The 21,056-nt window shown below is 35.6% G+C and overlaps 1 protein-coding gene across 1 annotated transcript in view; it reads left to right on the top strand.

The window, feature by feature from the left end:
- LOC138702699 (uncharacterized) overlaps positions 1 to 16,865 on the top strand; it is a 51,591-nt gene extending 34,726 nt beyond the window's left edge. Inside the window, exon 5 of the mRNA XM_069830021.1 lies at positions 16,268 to 16,865. Within this exon, the coding sequence (XP_069686122.1) occupies positions 16,268 to 16,424 (157 nt within the window). The 3' untranslated portion in view covers positions 16,425 to 16,865. The remainder of the gene's footprint in view (positions 1 to 16,267) is intronic.
- Positions 16,866 to 21,056: the final 4,191 nt, after the last annotated feature.

The raw sequence follows: 21,056 nt of genomic DNA, 5'->3' as shown, positions 1-21,056 counted from the left end.
CCGTTGCTTACGAGATTATATTCAAGCTGGCGCATAGCACGGTCGAGAGTGGTTCTCTGAGCGTCATGACAATTTCTGCCGCTAGGTTCGCCTCGCGTATATAATCTCGTAAGCAATGATATAAACAATCAGCCATGTTGGATTCGCGTTGAGTGATGGGAAAATGTGGTACGAATGTGGGCTTCTCATTGGCTACTGAAGGAATTGTCCTAATTTGAAACCAAGCCACAGTGGAGTTGTCTACATTTTGATTCTTAAGTACACAATTAAGTGCTATTTTCGCTGTATTCTGTCCGTTTTTTAACCTAAACAGTTCCAGAATCGAATTCAGCATAGAAAATTCTATGAGACAGAATCGATATCTCGAAATATAAAAAAATGGAGTTGTTTAACTTTGATACTATGCTCCTCAATTCCACTATTTCTTGACTACTATCTTATTACCTGTGACTTAAGTCACTACTTACTCCTATTGCCACTGTTACGAAAGAGGAGATTTTAACGTTATTGATCCAAATTTTATGAGCCTGTACAAATTGTTTATCTGCAACGAAGATAAATATTCTGAAAGATACAGAAAAATCAAAAAGATTTTAAACAATAACTTTGTAGAGTAAAAATAAAATATCAACAATGCAAGACTTTCTCTATACGAACTAATTAATGTCAAATAAAGTCTATTCCTACAAAATGTTCTTTACTTATTTAAAATCTAGGAAGTTGTACAGAAAATTACTTTCGTTCTCGAATATGTGATGAATCAGACCATAACGAGGGTCCGACTCCCAACCGCTAAGTCTGCTGGTTCTCGTACTGCTTTCTTGAAGTCTCCAATAGGCCATGATCACACTGATTCCTGATCTCCAGTTTTCAGTAAGTCTTCTTCTTTCTTGATTTGCGCTAGAATCTAATTCATGACAAGTTTTGATAGCGTGCGTTGAACATGTCCATTCCAGATTAATTTTTTTTTCAGTCTCTTCACTGTTGTATATCCGCGGTATCACTTCCACATCCCTATCTTATATTTTTACGGATTATTTCCAATCAGAGATTTCTGATAACCAACGCAGAAACCCCAAGTCTGTGTATCCTAGCTTTGATTTTATTTTGCATTTGTCAAATTTCAGCTCTCCAGATAAGGACACTTGTTGTAAAATGTCAGCCTTACTTTCCGAGTGACATTCCTTCAGAGAACAGAATGAATGGTGCTTAATGCACGTCATATTTCTATAGATATCTTAATTACTTCCTTTCTCGAATATGCAATGTTACATACTTCGCTGCATTGCCATTACAATTAATGTAACAAAAACCTTTAGACAGTTTCAAAAATCTTCCAGGGTCGTGAAAATGTGTACACTCCTTGAAATTAAAAAAAAATCGAATTTATAAATATAATTTTACTTTCTTCAAACACACACGAAGGCGCAAGCAAACATATGCAAACACAGATAATAATATACGAGTGTAATAAAAGATACTGAATAAATCAATATGATTGGAGTTCGAGAAACCTTGGTGTAATATGTATGACTTGAGGCATTCCCGGCGTTTGATGTAGAATAACTCTTCTCGGGTTCTCTGCCAGGTGAGTTGGCGATTTGCTTCCAAGCTTTCGACGGCTTTCTGAAGAAGATGGCAGAGCTAGCCGTCGAAAGCTTGGAAGCAAATCTCCAACTCAACTGGCTGAGAAGCTGAGAAGAGTTATTCTTGGTATAATATTAAGTTATAGAAATTATGCTCATAAAATTTAGGTTCTTTAATAAGTAGGTAGTTCTGGAATTAAACAATTCTACTAAGGTAATAATCAGGACTAAACAATTCGATAAATAGCTTAAATATGTAATAATTAATTCCTACACAAGTTGTAGCTGCGACAATAATCCCATCACTGGCCTCACAAATGTAAAAATCGATAGAAAAACACACACGACTAGTTCAGAAACCTCAGAAGATAGGTTATACTTATTTTAACATTTCTTCATAATTGATCCCAAAACGCGTTAAGTCCATTTTTATGAGAGGATTGAGCTAGTTCTTTTATCCACTGGTCTATGAACTGAGTGAGTTTTCAAGTGACATGCACAATAACACTAACTTTTAGACAAGGATTGGCGTTTTTTTTTTTTTGGAAGAAACAAGCTGAATATACAAGGACATCATTTTATTTTTACTTCAATTTTTATTGTACCTGAGTTTTTGAATGTACTTCACTCCCACCTCCTCTACTTGTAAACTTCCAACCGTTCTCCACACAGAACCAAGGCCGCGTATGCAGTCAAAGTCTCCTTACGGTCATAGTGAATAGTAGACTACTGAGTCAGTGAGTATAGTACGTTCCAGAAATATGTTCGCGTTTTCCAGTGACGAAAGAGCTTTCAATATTGTATCATATTTTCGCACAGGTACTGTCGTCCGTTTGTCTACGTCGCATCCAGGTTCCCTCCACCCGCTTCCACTCGCCCCTCTATAAAGGCTAGTGGCTGGGATGTCTTAGCTCTTTTCTGAAAACATTAATTTCTGTTAGGAATTGGACGTCTTCGTAATATTATACAACTGTTTGAAATAACTTAAATAAAAGGACCTCTTAAGTAATTAACTGTCACGTGATTTTCCCCCTTTCTACAAAACCACTTGAACAGACAGTAGATAGCATGTCTGAGTAATTTTATCTTTTCGAATCGGGAAGAAGTGAAGATTGAATTTACAATACGTAAGGTAGTCTTTTATAGAGTAGGTACAGAATTATTTCAACATGAGTTACTATTACGAAGAACGAAACTGGTAATTGTAATTAGGTACAATAGTCTATAATGTGATAATATGCACAAAAGAACTGAAGCCTGTATCGAAATGAACGGCCACCATTTTCAAAAATGTGTTTAAATATCCATATTATGATTATTTTTCAATTTAACTTCAGTCTCTAAATTGTACGCTAATGTGCTGTAGACAGTATAATATACACTGCATAATGAATACGTCCGAATGGACAGCTCAGTTCTTTAGTAAAAATAGCCTACTTATTGTTAATACTGTACTGTGTATTGATTAAAACAAAAACCTAATGAAAATGATCAAACTGAAAATCGCGATATTTCCTAGTTTACGTAAATGGATGAACTACTTTTCTTCCCTCCTATACCTAGTAAAGTGATTTGTTTGTATTTTACTCCAGCATCATCGAACTCCAGTCGTGGAAGGAGGTAGCAAACGGTGTTTCCTATTCTAAACCGTTAGTTAAAAGGTATAACCAGATTAATATTAGAAATGTTAGTAAAAATAAAATGATGTCCCTGTATGACATAGGTCTCAATCATTATCATACATATAAATCATAAATAAGGTCAAATGGACTGAGTGAGTTATGGGATCACATTCTTCAATTATCTTTTCCATTACTTGCCCTATCTTCTCATACCTCCTCATGCAAACATAGACAAAGTGGAAAGTCGATGTTATTCCTAATGGATTGTTCGAGTCGCTGAATCACCACTGCCCCACCCAATATTACTGCACAAACTTTTAGTGCACTGTTTGCTATGTTTAAGTACTACTCCAATCGCTTAGTTTAATGAATTCGTATTTGATGACTTATTGAAACTGTACGCAGTACAGCAGAGAAAGATTTTTGTTTAGCATACTGGAGTTACAACGAACTCTAGTGCTGTAGCTATCATTTCATTACTTTGCAGCACTTCATATTTCAAAATAAAGTATCAGCAACGTTCCGTGTTTTAATTTAATTGTAGGTTAATATCATTTATTGTAATATAGACTAATCGGGATATTTGTATGGTTCAGAAACATGGACATTACGACGAAATGAAGAGAAACAAATAGACGTATTTGAAATTTCGTTATGGAGAAGAATGGAGCGTGTGAAATGGACAGATAGATTAAGAAATGAAGTTGTGTTGAATAGAGTGGGTGAAGAAAGAATGATGCGGAAAGTGATCAGGAAGAGGAAAAGGAATTGGTTGGGTCACTGGTTGAGAAGAAACTGCCTTCTGAAGGATGCACGGAAGGAATGGTGAACGGGAGAAGAGTTCGGAGCAGAAGAAGATATCAGATTATAGACGACATTAAGATAATATGGATCATATGAGGAGACAAAGAGGAAGGCAGAAAATAGGAAAGACTGGAGAATGCTGAGTTTGCAGTGAAAGACCTGCCTTTGGGCAGAACACTATGAAAGAATGAATGAATGAATCTGGATATTTTCATATATGCTTGATTATCCAAAATATTTACTTCCCATTAGTTGAGATAATCGATGTTCTACTATAGCATTCATTCATTCATTCATTCATTCATTCATTCATTCATTCATTCATTCATTCATTCATTCATTCATTCATTCATTCATTCATTCATTCAGTGTTCTGTCCAAGGGTAAGTCTTTCACTGCAAACCCAGCTTTCTCCAATTTTTCCTTTTTCTGCCTTCCTCTTTGTTTTCTCATATGATCCATATACCTTAATGTCGTCTATCATCTGATATCTTCTTGTGCCCCGAACTCTTCTCCCTTTAAACATTCCTTCCAGTGCATCCTTCAGTAGGCAGTTTGTTCTCAGCCAGTGACCCAACCATTCTACTACAGAAAGAGCGTTTTTTTAAGAAACATTCCAGCTGGTTATCTTAAAGCAACGCATTTGCGATAATACTATTTTGAAAAAGCGTTTATTTGTTTGAAGGGGATGAACATTGGATATCAAGGTCATTTTAACGTCCACTTATTGTTCCTTTTTAATGGGAACCGAAACGTTCTTCATCGGATTATGATTTTATGCAAAGAAACAAATCTTGCCTGAAACATTTATCAAAGCGTTATTTTTATAACATATTTAACAAAATTGAAAAACATCGGTAGATTGTAATATTGTATCTTGATCAGATTTCTTTTGCTTACATTTAATATAAACACACTGTATACAAGAAGAACTTTTGTAAATTAAAAAAATTATGGTTTTTTAACGACGCTCGTAACTGCCGAGGTTATATAGGCGTCGCCGGTGTGCCGGAATTTTGTCCTGCAGGAGTTCTTTTGCATGCCAGTAAATCTACTAACATGACCCTGTCGCATTTAAACACACTTAAATGCCATCATCCTGAGCCGGGATCGAACCCACAACCTCGAGCACAGAAGGCCAGCGCTATTCCGACTACGCTACCCAGGCCGACTATTTTTTGTAGGAGTTAAGTTGCCTAATTCCGTGATATCCCTAATTCCGTGGTACGTTTTTTTTACTGAATGTCACGGAATTGGGTATCTTGCTAGGAAGTTCACCGATGTCTCAAAAGTAAGCGAAAGATGCATTCTTTCGAGAAAGATGTCTGGCGCTATGGTCCAACTGCAAAGCTTTGACTGACATTTAATGTAACCCTTTCTTACCTATAGATACCATATGGCAATAATTAACTTTATAGCATTTATATACTTGTGTGTTACATATGATGGTAAATTTTGCGGGATAACTTCTATTTCAATACATTTTCATCAATATAGTTTTGTTTCAAATGTTGCCACTCCCGTAACTTGGTCACTGAATTGGTCCTAATACAGCTATTTGTTTCAACATGGATTGCTTGTAAATTTAATTTGGGTTAGAAAGGGTTAAGAAACATATCACGGGATTAGGAGCATTACGGAATTAGGCAACTTTACCCTACATCTTTTACATATGTACATCTGATCGTCAAATTACTTCAATAAGTATTAACTTCCAACTTAGTCCTATAATGGTCGTGGAACTACTGATAGTTAAAAAGAATGTTTATGTCCATGTAAAAAGTTAACATCTTATCCAGTAATACAGTGGACTAATGATTTTCAGTTTTGTTAAACATTTTATAAAAATAAGAATTTGGTAAAAAAAAAATTTCAGACAAAAGTTGTTTGTTTTTGAGCGTAAAATCAGAATCTGATGAAAAAGTTTGGGTTCCCATTTATAAAACCAAGATAATCTCAAATGAACTTAATCTTCTGAGTCTTAAGAGTATAGTATACTATACCATACTTCATTCATGATTATGATATAAGATGTATGTGCAGAGTCCCGAAGTATAGTATAATATACTACATTTGTGCCCTAACTGTACCCTGCAGAATTTTTTCAGCATTTTTCCTCATGTCAGTGACTTGTTTTTTCTTGAAATGTAGAATTATACTGAACTTGAAAAATAATACAACAAATGTCTCAGGATTCAAGAGGATAATAACCTCTGTTAAGTAAAAATTAACTAATGTCATTATTTTCTCCTTCAAACGAAGAAATGTTTATTCAAAATTATATTCTCGAAACGCTGTAACGTTTAAAAAACAGCTGTAACGTTTAAAAAAACACTCTGTATATAGCAATATTATGATTAGAGATCGGATTTTAAAGGGAAAATTTTTCACCAAAAAAGGACAAAAAAGGGATAGTTATAGCCGAAGAAAAGGACTTGAAAAAGGACTATATTACTCCCCAAAACACACTTCAGCACATTCATGGATATACATGGCATACACATTCTTACATTTATCTCTTCACAACATAAGGAAAGTGTTGTTTTTGATATAGTCAAAAAAGGACTTAAAAAAGGACTATATAGCACACACAAGCTTATATTTATCGCTTCACAATATAAGGAAAGTGTTGTATTTGATCACATTCAACATTTCAATACGTTTCAGTATGATTCTTACTTACTTACAAATGGCTTTTAAGGAACCCGAAGGTTCATTGCCGCCCTCACATAAGCCCGCCATCGGTCCCTATCCTGTGCATCATATCCCACCTCCCTCAAATCCATTTTAATATTATCCTCCCATCTACGTCTCGGCCTCCCTAAAGGTATTTTTCCCTCCGGTCTCCCAACTAACACTCTATATGCATTTCTGGATTCGCCCATACGTGCTACATGCCCTGCCCATTTCAAATGTCTGGATTTAATGTTCCTAATTATGTCAGATGAAGAATACAATGCGTGCAGTTCTGCGTTGTGTAACTTTCTCCATTCTCCTGTAACTTCATCCCGCTTAGCCCCAAATATTTTCCTAAGCACCTTATTCTCAAACACCCTTAACCTATGTTCCTCTCTCAGAGTGAGAGTCCAAGTTTCACAACCATACAGAACAACCGGTAATGTAACTGTTTTATAAATTCTAACTTTCAGATTTAATGTAACTGTTTTATAAATTCTAACTTTCAGATTTTTGGACAGCAGACTGGATGATAATAGCTTCTCGACCGAATAATAACACGCATTTCCCATATTTATTCTGTGTTTAATTTCCTCCCGAGTGTCATTTATATTTGTTACTGTTGCTCCAGGATATTTGAATTTTTCCAGCTCTTCGAAGGATAAATCTCAAATTTTTATATTTCCATTTCGTACAATATTCTGGTCACGAGACATAATCATATACTTTGTCTTTTCGGGATTTACTTCCAAACCGATCGCTTTACTTGCTTCAAGTAAAATTTCCGTATTTTCCCTAATCGTTTGTGTATTTTCTCCTAACATATTCACGTCATCCGCATAGACAAGAAGCTGATGTAAACCGTTCAATTCCAAACCCTGCCTGTTATCCTGAACTTTCCTAATGGCATATTCTAAAGCGAAGTTAAAAAGTAAAGGTGATAGTGCATCTCCCTGCTTTAGCCAGCAGTGAATTGGAAAAGCATCAGATAGAAACTGACCTATATCAGTATGATTCTACCTCTTTAAATGCAGAATGTCTTTATAAACAGAAAATGACCGCTCTACATCAATTGATACCAGAGGTGAAATTCTTCTTTTTATCCTGAGCTCTAAATCAGCACACGTCATTAGTTTTTCATTGTCTGGAATCAGAAGAAGAACGATATTTATTTCGCTTGCTCAGGAAGTTATAGGCCTATCGGAAAAAAAAGGAAAATTATCTAAATGTTTGCGATATTCTGTCAAAAAGAACCAAAATAAGAGATGTTTTTAAAAAGGGGGGAGAAAAGGAAATATGGACTAAAAAAAAAGGAAAAAAAAGGGAAAAAAGGGAAGTCAGAACCACATAATTTGGTCGGTGAAAGATAGTTTTGAACATTGTAATTAATTATTTCAAGTTTCGTATTGAAATAAAAAAAGGAATTCCCTTTAAAATCCGGTCTCTAATAATGATAAACATTTTATATGAGAAGACATTTACATCGAATGAAAATGATTTGCAGAAAACAGGAACACTAGGTTAGGTGATCATGAATGCTTCAGTGAGCTTCCCATTTTGAACAACGTGACGGTATTTAATGGGAAACAAGAGTCAAAGTGTGCGTGATGTTTAATTTAAGATTCATCGGCACAAGAAGCAGCGCACACATGTAGGCGAATACCACTTACAGGAAACCGAACTTTCTCATTATGAAGAATGTGGGCTAAGTTTGCGTCATACAAGAATGACGTCTGTTCGGTATCTAGGCGTCTCTTGACCAGACAGTGGACCTTGTTATCCGGTCATAGTGATTAGAAAGCTTGGTCACCCTTGACAGAGAAATTCAACAGAATATTCCCATCGTAAAAGTCTTTCATATGAAAACACTGACCGTTCACAGTTCCATAGATATCGAGGTAACGGCTTCTAGGACAAGGGCAGTTGCCTGTCATCTCGCAGATGACCTCCCACGATAGAAAAGTGCATCGTACAAGCACATCGGAATGTCCATATGAACACCAGATACTAGGATAGAATTTCCTGTGTCCAATGGACAGTTCACAAAAATAAGAGGCAATGAGTTGACAGTTTCTTACTTTCTCTTGATGATCCACAGCTTTGGAGTAGTGGTCAGCGTGTCTGACTGCGAAACTAGCGGGCCGGGATCGAATTCTGGTTGGGACAAGTTGTCTGGTTCAAGTTTTCCCGAGATTTTCTCTGAATCCATTAAGATCAAATGCTGAGTAACTTTCGACGACGGATCCTACCTGGGTTCATTTCGCCATCATTAACACATGTGCTGACCTGTGCCCGAGGATGCGGGTTCGATCTCGGCCCACGTCGATGGCATTTAAGTGTGCTTAAATGCGACAGGCTCATATCAATAGATTTACTGGCATGTAAAAGAACTCCTGCGGGACAAAATTCCACTGATATAATCTCGGCAGTTGCGAGCGTCGTTAAATAAAACATAATTTAATTTAATTTTCATTCATTCTTTTATTCATTCATTCGCTCATTCGTTTGTTCATTTATTCTTTTATTCATTTGTTCATTATTTTATTCATTCATTATTCGTTCATTCATTCTTTGATTCATTCATTCGTTCATTCATCCATTCATTTCTTTATTATTCGTTCATTCATTATTAATTAATTCTTTTCTCCATTCATTCATTCATTCATTCATTCATTCATTCATTCATTCATTCATTCATTCATTCTTTTGTTCATTCATTCATTTATTCATTCGTTCGTTCATTCAGTCTTTTATTCATTCATTTCTTTATTTATTCGTTCATTCATTATTAATTCATTCTTTTCTCCATTCATTCGTTCATTAATTCTTTTATTAATTCATTTATTCATTCGTTCGTTCATTCAGTCATTCATCCATTCATTCCTTTATTATTCGTTCATTCATTATTAATTCATTCTTTTCTCCATTCATTCGTTTATTCATTCTTTTATTCATTTATTTATTTATTCATTCGTTCGTTCATTCAGTCTTTTATTCATTCATTGCTTTATTCATTCGTTCGTTCATTATTAATTCATTCTTTTCTCCATTCATACGTTCACTCATTCGTTTATTCATTCATTCATTTGTTTGTTCATTCAGTCTTTTATTCATTCATTAATTCGTTCGTTCATTCATTCATTCTTTTATTCATTCATTCATTCATTCATTCATTCATTCCTTTATTCATTCATTCATTCTTTTATTCATTCAATCTTTTATTTATTCATTCTTTTATTCATTCATTCATTATCTAACGAGGAGCATTAACTAATATGTTTCTAAACTTAAAATTATGCAAAAATTATTAAAAGTAAGTAATTCACACGAAGAAATAGAAGATTCAACATTTTAGAACGTACACGACAGTTAACAGACGAGCTCAAACAATTTCCTTGGGAATGCCAATCAACTGTAGTTGCATGTTGCTGGCCGGAAGGAGTAGCAGTGAAAGCATCTCAATTTGATGTACCAGAAGCACTGAGAGACGTGTTGGCATTGCTTCAATTCGGAACAGATCAGAGCACAAAAGAAAAACATGGGGCAATATGCAACGTCAGTGAATCAGGGTACATCACGAACATGAGGTGCAGTTCTGTAAAGAAGAAGATCTAGAAACCCGCAGCGGGCCGCAATCGAGGCGTGACGAACATGGGCTTTGATACTTAATTGGATTTGCACGGCTAGATTGAGATTTCATGCTGTAGCTGTTACGTATTTCATCTTCAATGAAGTACAGGGTTTCTATTGCAACGACTTAACACCCACTCCACTACTCCTCTAGTCAGTTGTTAAGCATTAGCAGTGAGGAGATGTTTCTCATTCGACTTAACAAGCTTCCAACAACTTTCTTTCGCACTGAAGTTCAATAAAAAGTTACAGGAAAAGAAATTCATTCACAACAAAATTTAGAAACAAGAACAGCATAATAGTAAGAGGAAAAATTAGATGTGTTTAGTTGCATGAAATTCTAATAGTTAAACGATTACAATTTAGTGTTAAATACTCGTAAGACAATTTGGACCAAAGGAATGATTAACATAATGAAGTAAAATTGATACATTAATAGTACATTATGCAATGAGCCTATAATGACAGTAATTAAGAAGCGAGTATGGATGTTTATGAAACGAGCGCAAGCGAGTTTCATAATTTTCATACGAGCTTCTTAATTACCATTATAGGCGAGTTTCATACGACTTTTTATGCTCGACCATATTTCTAACTTGAAATTATTCAGATGTAACTTATACATTTTATTTGTATCTGTTAAGATCGGAAGTGACCTTGTTCTAGGTCGTGAATTGTGAGATGTGCGCAGACGCGAAAGTATTGATTTTTTTTTCCGAGGAACAATAATGTCATTGACCTTGTGTAATCCCGTTAAACTTGGTATAACCTTGATTATTGAATTCGACATTGAAAAACGAGATGACAAATTGAATTTATTTGAATATTATTTACAATTAACGCTAATTATTATAGTAACAGAACATAACCTTCTGCGACAGTATTGTATTTCCAGTCTCCGTGACTTTTCGCTAATTCTCTTTCGATTGCATATCCGAGAATAATCGATACTTGCGGTTTTATAACGGTACAAAGCTGACGTGTTATTGGCTGAACACCTGTAAGCTGAGTTGTCATTGGCTGAAAACACCTGTACTTTAATGAGTAGGTGTACTTTAATGACATGCATTAAAGGACTGCTACCAGGTGTATAATTACTACATTTCGGCATGGTCGAGCATAAAAATAAAAATCATATTCTATAAAAGTAATATCTGAAGAAAGATCATATTCTAGAGATGAAAAGCAATCTTTTTGACAATCGGCGTTTGAATGTATTACAATACACAACACGTCAAACAATTGTGTCAATAATGTTTGTACAATGTATGTCTAGATTCTTTATGATCAGGGAAAGGATTTATATGTAAATACATATTTACTTATAAAGCTAATATAATTTATATTTTGCATTATCTTTATGTTTCACAATGTGTAGGGTTGAAAAATCCTACTTTTATTTTCCATATTTTTCCATATTTTAGAATTTAGTACATATTTTCGTTAATTTCCATATATTTTCCATATTTCATATAAAACAGTCCATATTATATTAGGTTTAACAATAAAACAAAACAAAATTCCATTAACTTTTAAAAATACATTTCAACAATAGAGATTTAAACACATGTTCAGTAATCCCTTTAACATCAGAGTTATTTGAAAATTAGCAGTCCTATCAACAATGGGAAAGTAAGTTACAAAACTGTATTAATTTAATTTAAAATTTTTAACAGACTTCAGTTGTGCAGCTCAACAGTTAAATGCCAGTCAGAGTACACATAGGTTCAGTTTTGTAAATCATACTATAAAGACGGTAAATATGCCAAAAGTACGTCATTCAGTCAATTTAAAATCAAAACTAACAAGTTACATTTCAGAATTTAAAGAAGATGGTTTATCAACTGACAATAAAATATTATTTTGTAATTTGTGTCAGTGTGCAGTATCATCTACACAAAAGTTCCTGGTGCAACAACACATTACAACTAGTAAACATCAGGCCAACAAACAACTAAATTCCAAGCAGAGACAATTGTTTTTAACACAACCAACAACATCGAATGTAAGATCTGAGTTTAACATCGACCTGTGCCGTTCTCTCATCTCTGCTGATATTCCTCTCTACAAACTAAAGAATAAGGTCTTCAGGGAATTCCTTGAAAAATATACTCAACATACAATCCCGGATGAGTCAACACTTAGGAAGACGTATGCTCCATCCATCTACGATGAGACAATACAGAAGATAAGAGATGAAATTAAAGATAGTTCAATTTGGGTTTCCATTGATGAGACTCCCGACAAAGAAGGTAGACTTGTTGGTAATGTAGTTATCGGTTTGTTAAGTGAACAATATTCTGAACGAATTCTTTTACATTGTGATGTTCTAGAAAAGTGCAATAACAAAACTATAGTTAAACTGTTCAACGAAGCTATGGGTATCCTGTGGCCAAAGGGTATTATGTACGATAATGTGTTATTCTTTATTAGCGATGCTGCCCCTTATATGGTCAAAGCTGGACAAGCATTATCTGTTGTATATCCTAAATTGACTCATTTTACTTGTGTGGCGCATGCATTTCATCGTGTGGCAGAAGTGGTCAGAGACAATTTCCCTAAAGTAGATTTGTTGATTTCATCAGTGAAAAAAGTATTTCTCAAAGCTCCCAGTAGAGTTAACGTGTTGAAAGAAATGTACCCTGAAATTCCATTGCCACCAAAGCCAATTTTAACTAGATGGGGTACATGGCTAGAAGCAGTTGAATATTATGCCGAACATATAGACTCTATTAACAATGTTCTCCTTGCATTGGACTCTGAAGATGCAGTCTCAATTGATACTGCGAAAACAGTTACCTGTGACATAAGTGTGAAGAATGACTTAGCTCACATTCAGCATACATTTTCATGCATCATAAAAACGCTCAAAAGTCTCCAAAATAGGCACCTTTCACTATCTGAAAGTTTTGAAATTATAAATAGTACTGTGGAACAACTGAATCGTGGTAGAGGTAAAGTTGCAGATGCAGTAAGAGCTAAGGTGGACACTGTACTTTCAAAAAACCCTGGATATGAAGAACTACAAAAGGTTGTTGCTGTGATGAGTGGTGAATCAACAGTGAAGATTAACTTGGACTTATCCCCAGCAGACATTGTGAAATTGAATTATGTACCAGTTACTTCTTGTGACGTCGAACGCTCTTTTAGTCAGTATAAATCTATCCTCAGAGACAATAGAAGAAGATTCACTTTTCAGCACTTGAAAGAAATGTTTGTAACCTATTGTTATGGTAACAGACAATAAAAATTGTGTTTTGTTGAAACTACATTGGAAGATAAGGTACGTCCATTATATTTTTTGTTTAGTTTGATTAAAATGTACCAATATTTAACGTACATAGTCATTTTTTTTATAATTTTAAGTCCATATTTAATTCCATATTTTGGTAAAAATCCATATTTAATTCCATATTTTGGTAAAAATAACTACATATATATTTACATATTTCATATATTTTTAGTCCATATAAATCCGTTCCCTGTTTATGATAGTGGAAATAGTAAAAATAGCGTATTCTAGTGAAATATACCAGTGTAATTATTAAAGTGTTTGCTCTGACTAACTTGACCAAACACGAGTCGCTGAGCGCTCAGTCAAGTACTTCGCTTGCTTAATGCACGCATGAGAGTCCTCCACTTAAAAGCTCCAGTAATATTTAATCTTTCCGGGTTGGAGTCCCAGTCAGGTCTCGGATTTTTCAACAGTAATCTCACTAGAGGTTTTGATTTATCTAGAGAAAATAAAAACTCGAGTGGGATTTAATTGACTAATAGCCTACACTATTAGAAGGAAGTATATAAAGATTAGAAGTAACGAAGTACTCCAATACAATAAAATATTAATTGACTTATGAAAATACAACTGTCTTCAAATGTATTATTGTACCATCTCAACATTACAAATATTACGCTAGATGGCAGTATAGTGTTATGCGTAGTAGCCGTTTTCTTGTTATCAGTTGTGCCAACTATGGAATCTTCACTGAACTCTGTGGACGGTTACTAGTCATGCCGGCCCGGATGGCTCAAGCGGTAGGGGCACGGCATGTCTCTATCGCTTGGTCCGAAGGGTTGTGGGTTCGAGTCCCACCTCGGGCATGGGTGTTGTGTTTGTATTAGTGTAAGTAAAAACAAAGGAAACAAATGAAAACGAAAACAGAAAACAAAGATAAATTTGGTAAACGGCCTCTGGCCGGTCTAAAAAAAAAAAAAAGTCAAGAAGGCTTTGTTGATTCAGTTTCATTTTTATTAAACAATTGCATTCCACTTCAATTATCCGGATCCCAGTAATCAACGTCACTTGACATGATTTTCAATAAATCTTAGTATTAAACAATCTCTGATACGTGACTATACATAATATCATATAGCAGAATCTATAACAAACATAACCTAAATAATATAAACAAGTGTTAGAAAAGTTTTAATTAGGGATGATGAAATAAGAAAACTTTTAATTAAGGATGGTGAAATAAAAAATAAACATGAATAATTTTAAAAGGAACAATTATTGAAAGTACAATTTTCAAATTTGAATGTTTTAGTGGTTAGAGGTTCAGTTGATGTTATATTGGACGTGTGCGTAAAAGAAGTGGAACTCGTTGATGTACATAGTGTATTCCTCAAACTTATTCAGAATTTCCGAATGGTGCTCTTCATTTATATGTAAATGGGGTTTCAGGGAAGATGTATAGCTATGACCAGTGATCTTTATTAATTCCTTTTCTTGAATGCCAAAGCGAGTCATATTTGAAACTGCTGTGCATCGACTGGAGTGGTTTGTAATTTTCTGTTTTTTGACGTCCAGACCAGTGCAGATTGAAATGTTGGCAAACAAAGAAACAAATTAATATTTGAGGAGAAAAATTCGCTCCGGCACCGGGGATCGAACCCGGGTCCTTAGGTTCTACGTACCAAGCGCTCTGACCACTGAGCTACGCCGAATTCAATCCACAGCACCGGACCGAACAGGCCGGTCCTTCAGTGTTTCCCTTTGTGGCCTGACTCCAAGTTAGGCATATATGTTGACGTATATGTCCAATGTCAACTGCCATTAGCCTATATTAGGAGTGCACTCAGTTGAGTGACTTGTTTGGCCGCGATTCCGCAGTTAAGTATGCAGTAATCTATACAGACATATGCACTGCAGCTATGAGAATATTATTCTTTCTCCTCAAATATTAATTGTCAATATTACAGATATTATTGTGTAGGACAAATTAATAAATCTATAATATTACTATAAAGAAACAAATGCTAGGTTAATGATAAAAACAAACAAATGCTAGGGAAGTGATAAAATTAAACAAATGCTAGGGACGCGATAAAATTGTGCGATAAGCAGCCATGATTGGTTGAAAGACGTCCATTCGTACCGTTTTATTGGTCAAAAGTAGTATGACGTAGTAAAAGTGTAATAGTCATTGAAAATTCATAGTGACACTTCACGTATGGCGGACAAGGTCGCGGTAGGGGTTTTTCTCGGGGTTCTGTTTCCCGCATATTAGGTACCTATATAATTCCGTCACCATTTCTTCATCATTCCATAGCATTCCTCGATCAGCGGCTGGCGACGAACGGAAGGGGTTGGCCTAGGGACGAGGGGGATTGCTTACTCGAAATCTGGGTGCTCAGCGAACCTTAGAATTATCAGGTGATGTGGGTTTGGGAATGCGCCTAGCTTGAGGGTTAGCGCAATAGATCTTGAAAGGTCGCAGTGCTGGATCAGTAATCCACTCCCATAAATTCCATTCCATTCCAATGCTTAATCTTGTAGCCTCCCGGGACAAAGTACGGTCCATATCAGTTGTGTCCTTTAAATGTCTAGAAATTTGATTCGAACATATATAAACAAATGGATCAGCTATCACAAAAAGGATAGCTAGCGCACTCCAGTTGATCATTCACCATAATTTCTGATGACACGTTACATCTTCTCTGTTCTAGTACACCCGACAAGACTGCAGACGCCATGGGAATGAAGGAACTCTTCAAAGCTGTGAGGACAGATGCCTGCAACATCTACAGGTGCAAAGAGAAGAACAAGCCGAGCACAACAGCGACTACGAATACGAAGTTAAAACTGAAAGAAGAAAAGAAGTGAAGAAGCCAAAAACTAGTTCCTATAAGCATAGTAGAGCCTTCTTCACCATTTTTACAGAGGCAATACAGGCCTTATTAAACCCGATTTTCATTAGGCTTTCTCAAAATTAAATCAAACGCGTCAGGTTGATCAAATGCCATACTCTTCGATTTACTTCTGATTTACTCCAATCTGACAATGATTTATCGTGAACAGATTTATCACTTTGTTTTCAAGAAATCATCTAATTTAACATAATGATAATGCATCAAACATTTCAATGTTACATTTCGAAAAAAAGCCAATGTTTTATTGTCTATGAAATGGTGAATGAAGGAAAATCGCGAGTAAGCCACCTTTATATACTTAATTTCCTTTCGTCACGACCGATAGTACAACACTTGTATAGATTTAGATACTGGTGTAATTTGAATAACAAACAAAATGTATAGTAGGTTTGTATTTACGAAGTGTTATTTTTATTTGTTGTAATATAATTTTATTTTTTATAAAAATAAACGTATTCATATAACGAGATCTTTATTCTGAATCAGAAGCTGGCCTCAATTTCAGGCGACAGTGAGGGGTAGGAATCGTAACCTCGTTGAAATATACATCGCGTTGAAACGGCCAGTAATTCAGTGTTAGACAGTGGATTTAACGTTTAACGCATTCTGGCTACAATCCTGACGCTAACTGGAATGTTACTTGTAGCGAACAAGATCAAAAGAATGAAAAACATACATACGGAAAAAGAAATCATGTGGTAAAACAAGAGAAAACTTTATACGCAAATTTCGTGGCCGTCCGTTCCGTGTACAAAAGCAATAGTACTAAATTTATTAGCAGATTTAATGAAACAGGTTCTGTGAATGATATCATGTGAATAAATTATAAATCACATAAGATAGGTAACACTTCCAGCAGCTTCTGTGACAGTTAAAGAACTGTCAAAGCATATCTCCATAATATTTCTCAACTGTAAACCATAATTCACATAACCTATTTCTCACCTCCGCTCACTCATCTTCCTCGGCAATCCCGTACATATGAAGTAATTAGTAAGTAATACAGAAAGGACATCCGACGCTAAGACTCTGTGAACTGCGCGTATCCTTCTCAACCAGGTTGTCTGTGGTTCGATTCCCGAGGTGAACGGCGATTTAACTACATTTGAAGGGACTGTATGTTTGTCCCTGCCTTGTACTTATTCTCTGACGTCTTAGCAGTGGCTCCGCGACGTGCTGACCACATGGGCAAGGAGCCCGTCATAAGAGAGAGTCTAGTATTGGTGCAAAGGAGGGCCAAAACATCTATATGATGATGTAGAAGGATCACATCCATAACAACAGATACAATAACAATAATACTTACTTACTTACTGTCTTTTAAGGAACCCGGAGGTTCATTGCCGCCCTCACATAAGTCCGCCATTGGTCCCTATCCTGAGCAAGATTAATCCAGTCTCTACCATCATATCCCACCTCCCTACAAATCCATTTTAATATTATCTTTCCATCTACGTCTCGGCCTCCCCAAAGGTCTTTTTCCCTCTGGCCTCCCAACTAACATTCTATATGCATTTCTGGATTCGCCCATACGTGCTACATGCCCTGCCCATCTCAAAAGTCTGGATTTTATGTTCCTAATTATGTCAGGTGAAGAATACAATGCGTGCAGTTCTGTGTTGTGTAACTTTCTCCATTCTCCTGTAACTTCATCCCTCTTAGCCCCAAATATTTTCCTAAGAACCTTATTCTCAAACAACCTTAACCTATGTTCCTCTCTCAAAGTGAGAGTCCAAGTTTAATAATAATAATAATAGTAATAATAATAATAATAATAATAATAATAATAATAATAATAATAATAAATTTATAGCTAGAACAAAGATACATATTGTTTTTATATAAAAAAATCACTCTATCTCTTCTAGAAAAAAAAAGGCTATAGGCTACTTGTGCTAAGGGGGTATTTCACAAAATTTTAAAATAAGTATTGCATTAATCAGTAGAATAAAAGTAAAAAGAGAACAAGAAAATCACAGAAGAAAAAAATACAGATAAAAAGAAAAACATACTACGTGGTTGAATTCCCGGTGTAACCGTAAATTTATCTCTATTTCACGGAAAAATGTTTTGGTTTTATTATTTGTCTTGTATTTCTTACTTGTCTTGTAACTCCGTGCTAAGCACACGGTCAGGTCGATCTACTACTAAGTGAGAAAGTGTAGTGTCGGTTCAAAGAGAGGCCAAAATATCTAAATTATTTTATAGTGCCTCAACCGTCATGAAACAAGCTCTGTTTCTGATAGCTCATTCTTTCACCTCTCGCACAGCTCACATGCCAGGTCTCGCCTCTTCGTCTGTACACAAATTATGTCGTATTTTTACGACAGACACAAATTACTCATGTGTATTTAGTAATCTACCTGTCCTTCATACAGAACTTTTTGGTATTGTTAGTCACCAGTCCGAAGACTGGTTGGAACCTCATAAGTGGCAACAATAATGCATCACTCATGAGTAGACAGTGGATGCGGAATGAATTAAGGAAAAGTGAAGTTGTTTCGTATCAGAGTATATGGCATGTGCCGCGCCGTCCGTCTTTTGTGTACCTGGCGAGTACTGCAGCGTACAAAACGAAGGAACCCTGATCCGCTCACAGTAGTGTGCAGTTGTGTTATCCGGCTCAAGTATTTAGTACGCGTTGAATATGTTGTGCTGATCCATTCATAATGGCAAAAAGTTAAATTCGCTCAGAGATACGAAATGCAATTAAGAGGTATGAGAGTGACATTTTATGTATTAACGAAGACAATATCGTGTGTAATGTATGTAAAAATTGAAATAAAAACCAGAACAACTCAGACTATAAAGAAATATTGCAACAGTACATCGCACAGGAAATGCGTTGAAATGAAATCTGAGGAACCATCTACATCATCATCATCTTCATCATCATCATCATCATCATCATCATCATCATCATCATCATCATCATCATCATCATTTAGTTGTGCGGGTCTAACGACACGTGCAACATGATGCTCAGTACAAATATTCCTCTAAAGAAATTGAGTGATCCCCATTTTAGAGGTTTTCTTCAGAAATTCTCTCGATACAAAAACTGTTTAAGCGATAGGCGAAGACGATTCAGCTTCGACAACTTACGAGAATATATCGTCGTTTACTGCAACGCTGGTAATTGCATCAATGATGACGAGGACTGAACCTTGCAAGGTATGTACTAAAGTACGTTATTTTTCTTTTCCTTCTGACTGTACGGAGATACAGTAGCATGTTGACGTCGTCTGTTTACGTTTAAAACCTGTTGAGCCAATGGTCTGAATGAAAAAAATGTAACAAGTATAGTAAATGTGCACCTACATTCAACGATAAGTCATCCCGCATCCACTGTCTACTCATGAGGTAACTAAGCCAGGAAATAATGGGGTAGGGTAGCCAGTACCTTTTCCCATGCATTGCATACATCACTGACTGGTAACATATTTTCACTAATCAGACTTGAGATATATACCAACAATATTGTTCTTTCTCTGATACATCGTCAAGTGAGATGCACTACCTCATAATAATATTTTTGGTATAATATTGTGGATATTGATATCAAAAACAAATATCGTAACTTATTTTCAAGATATGCCCTTGAACAAACACATCTACAAAATATGACGAGGCTTCTTAGTCAGCGTGGCGAAGGCTAGAATGGGCACAGACTTGTGTCTGTGAGAGGGAGATAAATCTATTCTTCCATTTCGGAAATCAAACCCGAGTTTGTTCCTGTTTCTTAAGCTTCCTGTCACTTGAGCCTTACGTGACTTCCCTTGTCTTGGAGCAGGAATCACTTTTGAAGAAATGAAATTGATCTTCCCTTTCTCACCAAGTTCTTCAAATTTATTCTAAGAGCACTAATATAATTCTCCCATTCTAGTTGGCGGTATAGTTAAACATGTCATGCTAATATCTTTAGGAAGCCAGCATCTAGTCTACATCTCGCATCTTGCGATTTTTGGAGATTTCCAAATTTAATATGGAATGACAGGGGACAAAAAGTTTCGAAAATCGCCTACTTCATTGTTTTGTTGAATTTGGCTGATATAGGTCTTTCGGTATCTCGTGAAAATTAACTTCGCGTCAGGGGAAAAAGAATGTGGACTGAGAAGCTTCCCTCCCTCGCTACGCTCCTACACGTAGCAAGCGAGCTTACTTACCCCCACCATAAGGTTCTTACTATACATACTACGGCGCACGTAACCATTTGGTTTCACGAGATAACGAATGACCTATACAGCATTTTAAAAAGTGTATAGCTTCCTAAGGAAGACTGAAAGCAACAACCTCTTATTCTGACTAGTAAAACAAATTCGCGAATTTATCAAACAATCCTAATGCATTCACTTATATAATTCATGCTCACAAGAACACACATAACGTCGTTGTTCCTGGAATAAATCCTATGTGACATATTTATCGATTTTCAGAGTTTTGCTCTATTAAATATCTTAAATAGTGATACAGCAAATAATAAAATCTCCTATATGTAATTTTATTTCTTCGTTTCAAAAATGTAAGAATTCAGTCTCCTATGTATAGGATGAATAAATGTGTTTTTTCTTACTACAGAAAAATT

The sequence above is a fragment of the Periplaneta americana genome, chromosome 7 (assembly GCF_040183065.1).
Source record: "Periplaneta americana isolate PAMFEO1 chromosome 7, P.americana_PAMFEO1_priV1, whole genome shotgun sequence".
Taxonomy (NCBI): domain Eukaryota; kingdom Metazoa; phylum Arthropoda; class Insecta; order Blattodea; family Blattidae; genus Periplaneta; species Periplaneta americana.
Note: the sequence above shows the minus strand (reverse complement) of the source record. Positions and strands in the feature narration are given on the sequence as shown.